A 12,472-nucleotide genomic window follows, 5' to 3' on the forward strand; every position below is an offset into this window, starting at 1 on the left:
CTTCTGAGATGGGTAGTCCAGTGCTGGTATCATTAGAAACCCAGCCGCTCTATTGTGTTGCCCTACCGTGTGCAGCTTCTACTTCAAAGGTAGTCCCCTGTGGGTCCAGGATCCTGGAGCTGCAGTGGTTACACCTGCATTCAAGTAGCAAGGAGGAAGAAGCAGGAGGGACATAACCCTTCCTTTTAAGGAAATTTCCCAGAAGTCACACATCCTTTTGCATCTCTTTGGTCAATAATAAGACCATAGCTGGCTTCAAGGGAGGCTGGAAAATGCTGTTTAGCAGAGGTGCAAGGTGTCTAACTAAAAATTGGGGATCAAAAACTAAGGAAGAAGGGCAGAATAGCTTATTGGGAGGCAAAAGGGGAAAATAAATCCCTCTTTTTCTTGTCTACTCTACCAATTCCTATGGTCACCAAATGTGTGTGGGTTGCATCCAGTTCTCTGACACCAGCTGGGTGTTCTGGAATTTCACTCAATTCTGACACTATCTACCTGGAGGTAGCATCAGATCCCACAGGTTAAGGGCTCAGTCCAATCAGACTGGCCCATTTTAGATCCCAGTTCTAAGTCCAGGTTGTTACCTGTGCTTGGGCCAACTGGCTATAAATCACAGGTTCCCATGATCCCTCCTTGGGCTCAGTAGTTTGCTAGAGTAGTTTACAGAACTCAGGGAAACCGTTTATTCACTAGATGACCAGTTTGTTACAAAAGGCTATAACCTGGGAACGGTGAGATGGAAGAAGAACCAGGTGGTTATAGGGAAGGGGTGAAGAGCTGCTATGCCCTGTTCAGGCATGCCATCCTTCTAGCACCTCCACATGTTCACGAACCTGGAGGCTCTCCAAAATTCCCATACTTCAGGGATTTTTGTGGAGGTCTCAGTAAGTAGGCATGATTGATTAAATGATTTGGCCATTGGTAACTGAATTCAGATTGCCAACCCTTATTGCCTCCTCAAGGGTGGGGGTGTGTGGCTGTAAGTTCCAACCCTCTAATCACATGGTTAGATCTCCTGGCAACTGGCCCCCATTCTTTGTGATTTTTCCAAAAGTGATTAACAAAAACTGAGGTATGGTTGAAAAGTGCTTGTTGGAAATAACATGACAACTCCTTTCACTTTTATCACCTTGAAACTATTTCAGGAACCAAGGACAAAAAAACACAAATATAACAAAAGATGCTTCCATTGCTCTTATCACTGAGGAAATTACAAGTGTTTTAGGGGCTGTGTACCAGGAATTTTGAACAAGATCAAAAATATATTTATTATAAATCACAGCACCCTAGGATACAACTAGGAAACTGTCACACCTAAGAAGGGAAATTGAGGGCAAAAAAAGGAAAAGAAAGAACTGAAAAGTTTGGTAATTAGAAAACATGAGATAAGAAGGCTGAATTAAGGCCATATAGAATAGTGATTAAAACAACTATAAATGAGTTAAACTCACTAATCAAAACTCTCAGACCAGCCATATTAAGTAATACATCATCTGTCAAGCAGACCCAGGGTTAACCTGGAGAGAATGGGAAAATACATCAAGTGAATGTGTCATTCAGGGGAAGTCGTTGATTGGCCTAATCCTTTTTTTTTTTTTTTTTTTTTAACCTACCTATAGAGTCAGCTTGACGTGTATTGTGGCAGGAAAACTTCCTAAATTGTTTCTGTTCAGCTCTTTATTAGAGAGGGCCACCTAATAAATTTTGAACATTTTAAGACCATTTTCTCATGCTTCAAAGATTTTCTGTAGAGCTGGCCTCCTTTCTCTCTCTTTCTCTCTCTAATTCCCTCTGACTTAACTTGCCTGAGGTTGCTAAGGCCTGATTAGCTCTCCACCATGACCCCTTTTCAAGGCTGCCTGCCCAGAACTAGAAGAGGCCAGTGTTCCTGAAGTGGAGATGTGGGCGCACACAGATGAGAGTTAACAGCATTGGTGTGGGGTGAGCCCAGCTAAGGTTGTTGTGAAGGCAGTGAGGATTCTGCCTAAGAATTCATTGTTACCTTAATGATAATACCAGGTGCTAGACTCTGGCTACTTGAGGTCACCCCTAAAGGGTGGGCTCATCCCCAGAGCAGCCCTCAGCCTGGAGAACAACTGAGAAGCATGCAGAGCATGGTCGAGCAAGGAGGGCAGGCATGGGTGTGCTACAGGGCCTCAATCATGGGTTCAGAGCAGGTTCTAGTCATGATTGGTAAGGACTGGATGTGCCTAGGAGCAGGAAATATCTCAACAGAAAGGTACTGGGAGACCAGAGGCTTGGCCAGCGTCTTTTAAAGGAGCAGAGGGATCCTTATTTGGAGCTGTAGTCTCTGTTTTCAGAGTGTTTGTGGCATGGGACCCAGTGGGGTCTTGCTTCACCTAATATGTACGCTTGAGAGTCAGATGTTTCCCACCAGTTCCCTATTTGCCAGCCTTCAGTGCCCCAGGTTGTGCTCTAAAGCTGCCTAATGACAAGTGACAAGTGCCCAGGCAGTTCCCAGATAGTCACTCTTCAGAGGTCTTGCTTTTGTCTGTCAAGGGTAGAGTTTAAGAACAACTTTGTCATATGTAAATTTTCAAGCATATAAAAAGAAATCCTGGGGCGTCTGGGTGGCTCAGTCGACTGAGCTTCTGACTTCGCCTCACTTCGGCTCAGGTCATGATCTGAGTTTTGTGAGTTCGAGCGCGGTTTGTGAGTTGGAGCCCTGCATCGGGCTCTGTGCTGAAAGCTCAGAGCTTGGAGCCTGCTTTGGGTTCGGTGTTTCCCTCTCTCTCTGCCCCTCCCCTGCTCACGCTCTGTCTCTCTCTCTCTCTCTCAAAAGTAAATAAAAATTTAAAAAAAAGAAATCTTACATATTCATCATTAGATTTTTTTTTCCAACTGAATTTATTCTGAAAATACAGCATTTTCTAGAACATTTTAAATGTCAAATTTTTTTTTTGTTTTCTTTCATTTTAAGGAGAAATGTCCTGTTTAAGAAATTGACGGGTCTTAGTTATGGCTTCTGTGGATTTTTGCCCTTTTAAGTTCAAAGAAATAGCATAAGTTACCAGTGAATAGTTACTAAAAAGGGAAGTGTGACACTATATGCCTTTAGGTTCTGTACATCAGATTTTGAATTTCACCATCCTGTAGTACCTGTCAACAGAACTGAGATAACAGTATGCCATATTAGACCAACTGTGGGTAGTGACTTTCCTCCCTACATAGTAGGCTGGGAATACCTGCATCACATTGGACAGGCTTCAGATATGTGCTAAAGTTACCTGTCTGGTGGAAGAGAGTGTCCTTGGCCCTGACCGTTCTCATTTAATGAGCTGCCTGAGTTCTTGGACTTCTTGGCAGCATGAGGATGAGGCTCTGTGAAGCAAATGCTCTTCAGCATTAGAGAAGGTACATTTCTCAACGGGAAGATGAGAGGCTGGGGAGTTCTCTTTCCCTCTGCCTCACTGTGACCTCAGTGTGGAGCAGAACTCAGTTCCTGATTCCCCTTTAGGCCCCTCGATAGTTTCCTAATGTCTGCACTGTAGGTGTGGGTACTCCTTATCTCTGCTGCCATTTTTCACTTTCTTCTTGCAGAGAACCCTGGTTGAGATCAGATCTCATGAGGTTGGGCTCTTTGCTGGGGCATATTATAATCATTTTCTGTAATGATTCTCTAAAATAACCCCAAGCCTAGAAGGAAAAATCACATTTGTACATACTCAAAACGATTCAGAATGATTCACTTTCTTCTACAAGTTCTTATACAGATTTTAGTAGAAAATTGATAAAACTCATACCAATTTAATATTTGGGGCATTTAGCCCCTGAATTAATTATTCTGAAAGTTGGTATAAATCTAAAATAAGATGCTGTGAAAAATATTGAAACATATTAGGCCAGCCTTTGAAACAGAGAGATTATTCACATTTGATAAATTTGAGGAAGCAAAAGCAATTTTCCTTGAATAGCGTAGTGAAACCAAATTACCATTTTCCTGTTCATATTTGTTTATATATGTGTTTATATATATATTTACATTGTAAATTTACATATGTAAATTTTATTTGCGTATGTATTTTTAGCCAGCTGTTCATTTTGGGTCAGGTATTCTTGGATATTTATCTCTTATTGCCATTTTTCTGTGTCTTTCACTGGTAACTCTTAAAGTTCAGGGAAGCTTATGATTTATAAATCAAACCCGGATGCCCCAAAGATCAACCTTGTGGTTTATCCTCCCGAGAGATTCAGTGGGTGACCATGCAGATGAATGAGACCAGGAAGGCCAATTAATCTCTTGACTCTCACTTAAATAAAATTTATCTTGAAGTAGTATGAAAGTAGGCCTTTTGTAGTTTATTTTAAATAACTGAATGTGGAGAACATTTATTTCTTAAGAAGAGACCGAAAGCATTCATTGGGGCTTGCTTTTGCAGAAAGTCAGTAGCATTGTCTCTGCTTCTCTCTCCCAGATCAAGCACTGCACCTAGCAGAAATTTTCCTACCTCTCCAACATCATCAGCAAGTCCCTATTCCTCAGTGTCTGCCTCTTCCATTGCAAATGGTGATAGCACTAACACCTCTGGGATGCACAGTTCCGGTGTCAGCAGGGGGTAAGAGCAGGCTCTTTCACTTCACTTCCCTCCCTCTGGGTCCTTTCCCAGGCTGTACCTGGAGAGCTCTGTTGCCACACTAAGCATAGTGGGATTGGGGTTCCCAGTGGGGACGTGGTGCATGTGGTTTCTTGCTCTGTTTCCTACCCACCGTAGAGTGTGCCTCCTCATTCTCACTTACATTGCTTGTTCTTCTATGAGCTGGTGTTTTGCCCACAGCCTAAGTCAGTGGTGGTCCTGGGGAGTCACTGCTTTTGTCTATGAAGGGATGGGTTGGCCATATGGCAAAAGAGCTGTGAGGGAATGGTTCTCTGCTGTGGGAGAGCCCTGCCTGTATCCCCCTCTGGATGGCTGTGATTCTTTGTGCAAGCATCTCAGGAGTGCCTGCCACACAGTAGGGATAGAGTGGAGGAGGAGGGTGAGGTGAGACAGTGTGCATGAATACTCAGGCACAGTCAGGACTTAGTGTGGCCTGGTAGGTGGTGGCAAGTGTGAGCCCTTGATCTTGGCAACCACATGTTCTTTCCTGGAGTCACATGGCAGTTAGCCTTCTAGAGGGATACACAGTTAGCATTCGCCAAAAGCCTGAGAAAACTCAGATAGCGTTTCTCCCCTTAAGGATGTAGCAGGTGGTAACCTGCCATTATGTCACATCAAGGGCAGGGGTGGGCGAAGGGGTGTGGCCTGAGGGCTGGCGAGGGGAGTAGAAAGAACTTGTATCATGAGGTTATTTCCAGATAAGAATTCTAGAAGCCCTGGAGGAGCCCAAAAAGGCATCCTGAGGGCATGTGTACAGCACTTGCTTTTATTGCTATTGTGGATTGTGTTTTCCAGTGGATCTGCCTTCTCTGCTTCGTATAATTGTCAGGAGTCCCCATCGTCTCACATACAGCCTGGGCTCTGCGGACTTGGAAACCTGGGGAACACTTGCTTCATGAACTCTGCTTTACAGGTAGAGGGGAACCATCTAAATAACACTGCTTCTTCACAGGACTGTGGCTTGGTTAAGAAAGGCATGCTAAAATGTTGGGAGGATCCTTTCCCATGGGTCCCTGCCTACCCTTTGTTAATACTTCAAGGACCCCTGTCAGGGAACCTCCCACCTGTTAGTACAGAAGGGCCTCATCAGTGTTAGTGACCCCAAAATGTCTTCCTAATCAGTTCTGGGCTTGGTTTTGCATTAAAATATTTTGACCATTAGGGAATGGTCAGAAAATATTGGAGTATTTGCCTGGTTGGTTTCTGATAGAATGAGAACTCCCAGCAGCTCATGCCATCTTTTCACCAAAGATAGCTTATATCATGCCCCTGATTGTGCAGAATCCCCATATCCTCCCTTTGATACTTCATTTGTTCATTGATCAAATATTTATTGGGACAGGGGTGCCTGGGGGGCTCAGTTGGTTAAGTGCCTGACTCTTGATCTCAGCTCAGATTTTGTTCCCAGGGTCATGAGTTCAAGCTCTGCCTTGGGCTCCATGCTGGGTAAAGCCTACTTAGAGAAAAAAAAATTATTTGGGCATACTATGTGACAGTACTGTGGTGGACATGGGCTAGAGTTAGGGTCCAGTTAGAAAGTTAGGAGAGCACAGTTCCCAAGACTGCTTTCACTTCTGACACCAACTGCAAGTTTGGGAGTCCCCAAGACCACCTTCAGTTTCGATAATTTGCTAGAAGGACTCACAGACTCACTTAAAACTATTATACTCACAGTTGGGGTTTATTATAGGAAAAGTATACAAGTTAAAATTAGCCATGGAAAGGAGCAAATAGGAGTCCTGGAGGGTTGGGGTGCCTGGGTGGCTCAGTCGGCTAAGCATCCGACTTCGGCTCAGGTCATGATCTCCCAGTTCAGGAGTTCGAGCCCCACATTGGGCTCTGGGCCGATGGCTCGGAGCCTGGAGCCTGCTTCAAATTCTGTGTCTCCCTCTCTCTCTGCTCCTCCCCTGCTCACGCTCGGTCTCTCTCTCCTTCAAAAATAAATAAAAACATTAAAAAAAAAAAGGAGTCCTGGAGGGTCCCCAGTGCAGAGCTTCTGTTGTTGTCTGTTGAGTCAGAATGCATAACTCTTCTAGCATTGACTTGTAACATTAAGCATGGGGTGTTGTCAAATATGTAAACTCACCTGAGCTTTGGTGTCCAGAATTTTTATCAGTACTTTATTTTCATGGCTTGCTTGATTGATTGATTGATTGAGTGCCCAGGTAGACTATTGATAGGATGTGACCCAAGCCTCCCCACCCCTGCCCCACCAAGTCACATTGTTGGTCTTTCCAGAGTGGCTGGCTCTCTACCCTAAGATGACCGTATAAGTGTGGCCACCACCACCCTAAATCACAGTGTTAGATTCTATATTACGACTAACTAAAGACCTCCAGGCAAACAAAGATACTCCTGTCAGGGATAACATTCCAAGGATCAACAGAGTACTTCCCAGAAGCCAAGGGCAAAAGCCAGACTTTCTCTTTGGGCAAGGCCAGATTCTTTACTATACATAGAGACTCAGTGGTGAGCAAATCAGACATGGTTTTTGTACCCACAGGACTTACAATCTAACTTGGAAGTTTCTTGGAGTATAAAGGAAAAGATTAAAAAATACGTTAAAAAGTAGGTGACTCTTGGGTTTTGAAGTTGTTTTTCTCCACTGTGATGAGATGGGAAGAGCTGAGTACTAAAGAAAAGAACCTTGAGATTTGGCCTTTCATGGGTAGGTTTTCTCAACTCTTTTGTATCCTCAATTTTCCTCGACTATTGGATGAAGATAACAACGAGGAGATTTATAGCTCCACATGTAAATATCAGGAAAAAGAAGAAAGGGTAAATTCTGTAATTTAAGCTTCTATCTCCTAATGCTAGGAAAAGAACGAATGAAACCCAGAGAAAGTGGGAAGAGGGAAATAATAGAAGAACAGAAATCAGTGAAATACAAAGCTGATTAAAAGTACAACTAAATGTGATTCTTTGGGGAAAAAACAAAAAAAAACTTAAATTGACAGAAATGCTCAGAGAAACTGATCAGGAATAAAAGAATAGACATGACTAAAGCTGGGAATGAAAAAGGACTATCACTACAGATCCTATAGCCATTAAAAAGATGAGACGAGGGGCACCTGGGTGGCGCAGTCGGTTAAGCGTCCGACTTCAGCTCAGGTCACGATCTCGCGGTCCGTGAGTTCGAGCCCCGCTTCGGGCTCTGGGCTGATGGCTCAGAGCCTGGAGCCTGTTTCCGATTCTGTGTCTCCCTCTCTCTCTCTGCCCCTCCCCCGTTCATGCTCTGTCTCTCTCTGTCTCAAAACTAAATAAACGTTAAAAAAAAAATTAAAAAAAAAAAAAAAAAGATGAGACGATAGTGGAACAACTTTATGCCATTAAATTAGACAATTTAGCTGACAAATTTAAGATTTTATTTATTTATTTATTTATTTATTCATTTATTTCATTTATTTTAAAACATTTATTTTCAAGAGAGGGAATGCACGTGTGTGCGTGAGTGGGGAAGGGGCAGAGAGAGAAAGGGAATCTCAAGCAGTCTCCATACTGTCAGCACAGAGCCCCATGTGGGGCTTGAACTCATGAACCTAGAGATCATGACCTAAGCCAATATCTAGACTCAGACATTTAACTGTCTGAGCCACCCAGATGTCCCTTAAAGATTTTTTTAAGTAGTCTGTATACCCAACATGGGACTCGAACTCACAACCCTGAGATCAAGAGGTGTGTGCTTCACCCACTAAGCCAGCTAGGCGCCCTGACTAGGAATTTTGAAAAAAAGGAAAATTTTAGACAATCATATCTCATAACTATAGACACAAATAATGTAAATGAGGGGCGCCTGGGTGGCGCAGTCGGTTAAGCGTCCGACTTCAGCTCAGGTCACGATCTCGCGGTCCGTGAGTTCGAGCCCCGCGTCGGGCTCTGGGCTGATGGCTCAGAGCCTGGAGCCTGTTTCCGATTCTGTGTCTCCCTCTCTCTCTGCCCCTCCCCCGTTCATGCTCTCTCTGTCTCTCTCTGTCTCAAAAATAAGTGTTAAAAAAAAAAAAACATAATGTAAATGAAATTTTAGCAAATCAAATTCAACAATATAGATGAAAGTGGTAGAACAAGTGGGGTTTGTAACGGCAGAACTAGGTTGGTTTGACACCTGAAAAATTAATTTCTCACATAAAGGAGAAAGCCCTATGATCATCTCAATAGATGTAGAAAAAAACCTTTGATCAAACTCAATTTTTGAGTTTGAAGAGTTATAATTAGTATGTACACATGTACAGTGATAGTGTTTTTTGTTTTTTCTACTATCTCGTTATCCTGATCTTTCCTCTGTAATGTTTCAGCTCTAGTAAAACATTTTGCCTTCAGCTTATTTATATTTTATCTTCCCATGAGACAGTGGAATGTCCTAATCAATTCTTGTGGTTTTTTTAATGTTTATTTTTGAGGGAGGGAGAGAGAGAGAGCAAGCGAGTGTGAGTGGGGGAGGGGCAGAGAGAGAGGGAGACACAGAACCCAGAGCAGGCTCCAGGCTCTGAGCTGTTAGCACAGAGCCTGATGCAGGGCTCAAACTCCTGAACCATGAGATCACGACCTGAGCTGAAGTTGGATGCTTAACTGACTGAGCCACCCAGGTGCCCTTCCAAATCAATTCTAATTTAAAAAATTATCATCTTAAAATTATTATGTTAAAACTTATCATCCTTCATTGAATAGAAGATTATTCTGTGTCAGGCACTTGGGTGCACAGCTTTTACCCTTGGGTAGTTATTTCAGAGAGAGTTCTTAGGCAGTGAGTGAGCTCCCAACTATATCCTTGGGAGGTTAGCTGCAAGGCAGGCCACCAGCAAGGATTCTGGAAGGCTGTGCCTTACTATTGTGAGCTTTGCAGAGAATCTACTGAGAACTTCATTTTGTTGGAGTTGACCCTCATTGGCCCTTGAGAACTTGGTTTATCTTTATCTCTGTGTGTTGTCCATAAGGGGTGTGAGCTCTGATTGTGTTCTCTTTCAGTGCTTGAGCAACACCGCACCACTGACTGACTACTTTCTCAAAGATGAGTATGAGGCTGAGATCAACAGAGACAATCCTCTGGGAATGAAAGGGGAAATTGCAGAAGCCTATGCAGAGCTCATTAAACAGATGTGGTCTGGAAGGGATGCTCACGTGGCACCTCGCATGTTCAAAGTAGGTTGCTGTATATGTTTCCTTTTTTCCGTTTTGGGGAGAGTGATTTAGTTTTCAAATGAGGCATTCCAATTGCATTTTGGGGTTAAGATGGGGTCTGGGACTAAAAGCCTCACACGTTGAGAGCCGCCTTTCCTGTTGTTGAGTCATTCAGCGCACGGATACGTTAAGTGACCTCAGCCCGCACCTCTGGGCAGGGGATACTTCAGAAGCCATTTGTGCTGTATTCTGTGGTGCCAGCCTTTAAATAGGCAACATCCTAATAAGCCAGACCGTGAAATTCAGTTTAATTTCCAGCACTATCTGAAGGGTATTCCCAGGTTCTCTGAGCTGAGAACCTATACCCGCTGTGGTTTGAATTGGGCCCCCTAAGTCAGGTTGATATTCGTGGAATGTGGTTGAGAGGCAGTTCTCACTTAGATCCCTCAGCAAGGGAGATCAGGTGAACTGTAGTGGGCTCTTGGATCATCTTGAGCCTTCCCTCACCTTAAATGTTTTTTCCTGTTGAGGGGAGGGCCCTTGCTTCATATTTTTAAATCTGAGAAATCCTACTTAGCTTGCACCACCAGGGTTCAAGGAGCCTCCATGAAGCACATGGTAGAAAAAGATAGGCATGTTTTTTATGCAAAGAGGGGAGCAAAGTAGCACCTTAGCTCAATGAGAAAATTTAAATCTTAGACAGTTTATTGAAATGGAAAACTAATTCTTTTTACCCCTATAGTCACATTAATCTCTGGGAAATACAGGTAAATTACTATTCACATGCCATAAAGTCATAAAGAGATGGAATCGGGTGACAACACATTAGGCTCAAGCTCTTATAAATAAACAATTGACAGATCGTATTTAGGGATATTAGAGGTAGTGTAGAGTTTCCTTGATGATGGACATTTTCTCTGCACTGTCTGTTGTGGTAGCCACTAGCCACTTGAAATGTGGGTAGTGTGAACAAGAAATTGGATTTTTTAATTGTGTTTAATTTTAATTTAAATAGTCACATGTGCCCAGTGGCTATGGTATTGGGCAACACAGGTGGAGAGCATTGGTTCTCCAACTATAGGATTCATCGGAACCTCTGGAAAGGCTTGTTAAAATACAGAATACTGGGGTGCCTGAGTGACTCAGTTGGTTAAGTGTTAAGCGTCTGACTCTTGGTTTTGGCTCAGGTCATGAGCTCATGGCTTTGTCGGTTTGAGCCCCACGTCGGGCTCTGTGCTGGCAGTGTGGAGCCTGCATGGGACTCTCTCTCTCTTTCTCTGCCCCTCCCCACCAGCCCCCTCCCCACTTGCACTGTCTCTGTCTCTCTCAAAATAAATAAATAAACTTAAGTAAATAAATAAAAATAAATAAAATATAGACCACTGGACCTATCCTGAGAGTTTCTCATTCTATAGATCTGGGTTGGGCCCAAGAATGTGCATTTCTTTTTCTTTTTTTTTTTTTTTTTAACTTTTAAAAATTAAAACTGATTTATTTAGTTTGTTCATTTCTTATATTTATTAGTGGTCTTGACATCAACAAAATTGGAATTATTATTAGGTTCTACCAGAAAAAATAATAAATGCAATAGAAAAGAGTTGTATTTCTAGGAATTTGAATTTTGAACCAAGAGGACCAAGAAATAAACTTTCAGGGTTATTCATTTCCTTTGCTAGCACTGTTAGATGTTCAGGTACTTTAGTCTGTAATGAACATAATAAGGTATAATTATGTATACTCAAAGAGCATCTTTTGCTGAGCTCATGTCCAGTGAACCAAAAATTAAATTTCAGTGTTTAGTTATTCTTTGAGATTACAATAGTTCCAGGTTACCAAAAGGTAGTTTAAAAGTTCACTGGAAACACTTAAGTTGTTTGCTAGAATAAATTACTATTGGCAGATTTTTGATGGAAGGAGTCCTGAATCAGATGTCCTCAGTTTTTTATTATTTTTGTTTTATTTATTTTTTTAAATTTTATTTTTTTTTAATTTACATCCAAATTAGTTAGCATATAGTGCAGCAGTGATTTCAGGAGTAGATTCCTTAATGCCCCTTACCTATTTAGCCCATCCCCCCTCCCACAACCCCTCCAGTAACCCTCTGTTTGTTCTCCATATTTATGAGTCCCTTCTGTTCTGTCCCCTCCCTGTTTTTATATTATTTTCGTTTCCTTTCCCTTATGTTCATCTGTTTTGTCTCTTAAAGTCCTCATATGAGTGAAGTCATATGATTTTTGTCTTTCTCTAATTTCACTTAGCATAATGCCCTCCAGTTCCATCCACGTAGTTGCAAATGGCAAGGTTTCATTCTTTTTGATTGCCAAGTAATACTCCATTGTTTGTATGTGTGTATATAGATATATGTATATACATATATCTATATACCACGTCTTCTTTACCCATTCATCCATCGATGGACATTTGGACTCTTTCCATACTTTGGCTATTGTTGATCGTGCTGCTATGAACATTGGGATGTATGTGTCCCTTCGAAACAGCATACCCGTATCCCTTGGATAAATACCTAGTAGTGCAATTGCTGGGTTGTAAGGTAGTTCTATTTTTAATTTTTTGAGGAACCTCCATACTGTTTTCCAGAGTGGCTGTACCAGCTTTCATTCCTAAGGAATGTGCATTTCTGACAAGCTCCCAGGTGATGCTGGTAGTGCTAGTTGGGGACCACACTCTTGAAGATCATGGGTGTAAAGCGATACAAGGCAGACAGTTTATTTAAGGATAGG

General features: G+C 42.4%; 1 protein-coding gene across 3 annotated transcripts in view; it reads left to right on the forward strand.

Annotated features, from left to right (window-relative positions):
* Window positions 1-12,472, forward strand: part of USP4 (ubiquitin specific peptidase 4) — a 48,545-nt gene that overhangs the window by 16,106 nt on the left and 19,967 nt on the right. For 2 of the 3 annotated variants that reach the window (XR_015248392.1, XM_086698222.1), the window contains exons 7-9: window positions 4,437-4,577; window positions 5,412-5,529; window positions 9,579-9,752. Coding sequence is in view for 2 of the 3 variants with exons in the window: in XM_086698222.1 (XP_086554348.1) it covers window positions 4,437-4,577; window positions 5,412-5,529; window positions 9,579-9,752 (433 nt within the window). In the remaining variant the exon portion in view is untranslated. The remainder of the gene's footprint in view (window positions 1-4,436; window positions 4,578-5,411; window positions 5,530-9,578; window positions 9,753-12,472) is intronic. The other variant, XM_086698223.1, reaches the window with a different exon arrangement.

The sequence above is a fragment of the Puma concolor genome, chromosome A2, assembly GCF_028749965.1.
Source record: "Puma concolor isolate L17-30 chromosome A2, mPumCon1.1.hap2, whole genome shotgun sequence".
Lineage (NCBI taxonomy): Eukaryota > Metazoa > Chordata > Mammalia > Carnivora > Felidae > Puma > Puma concolor.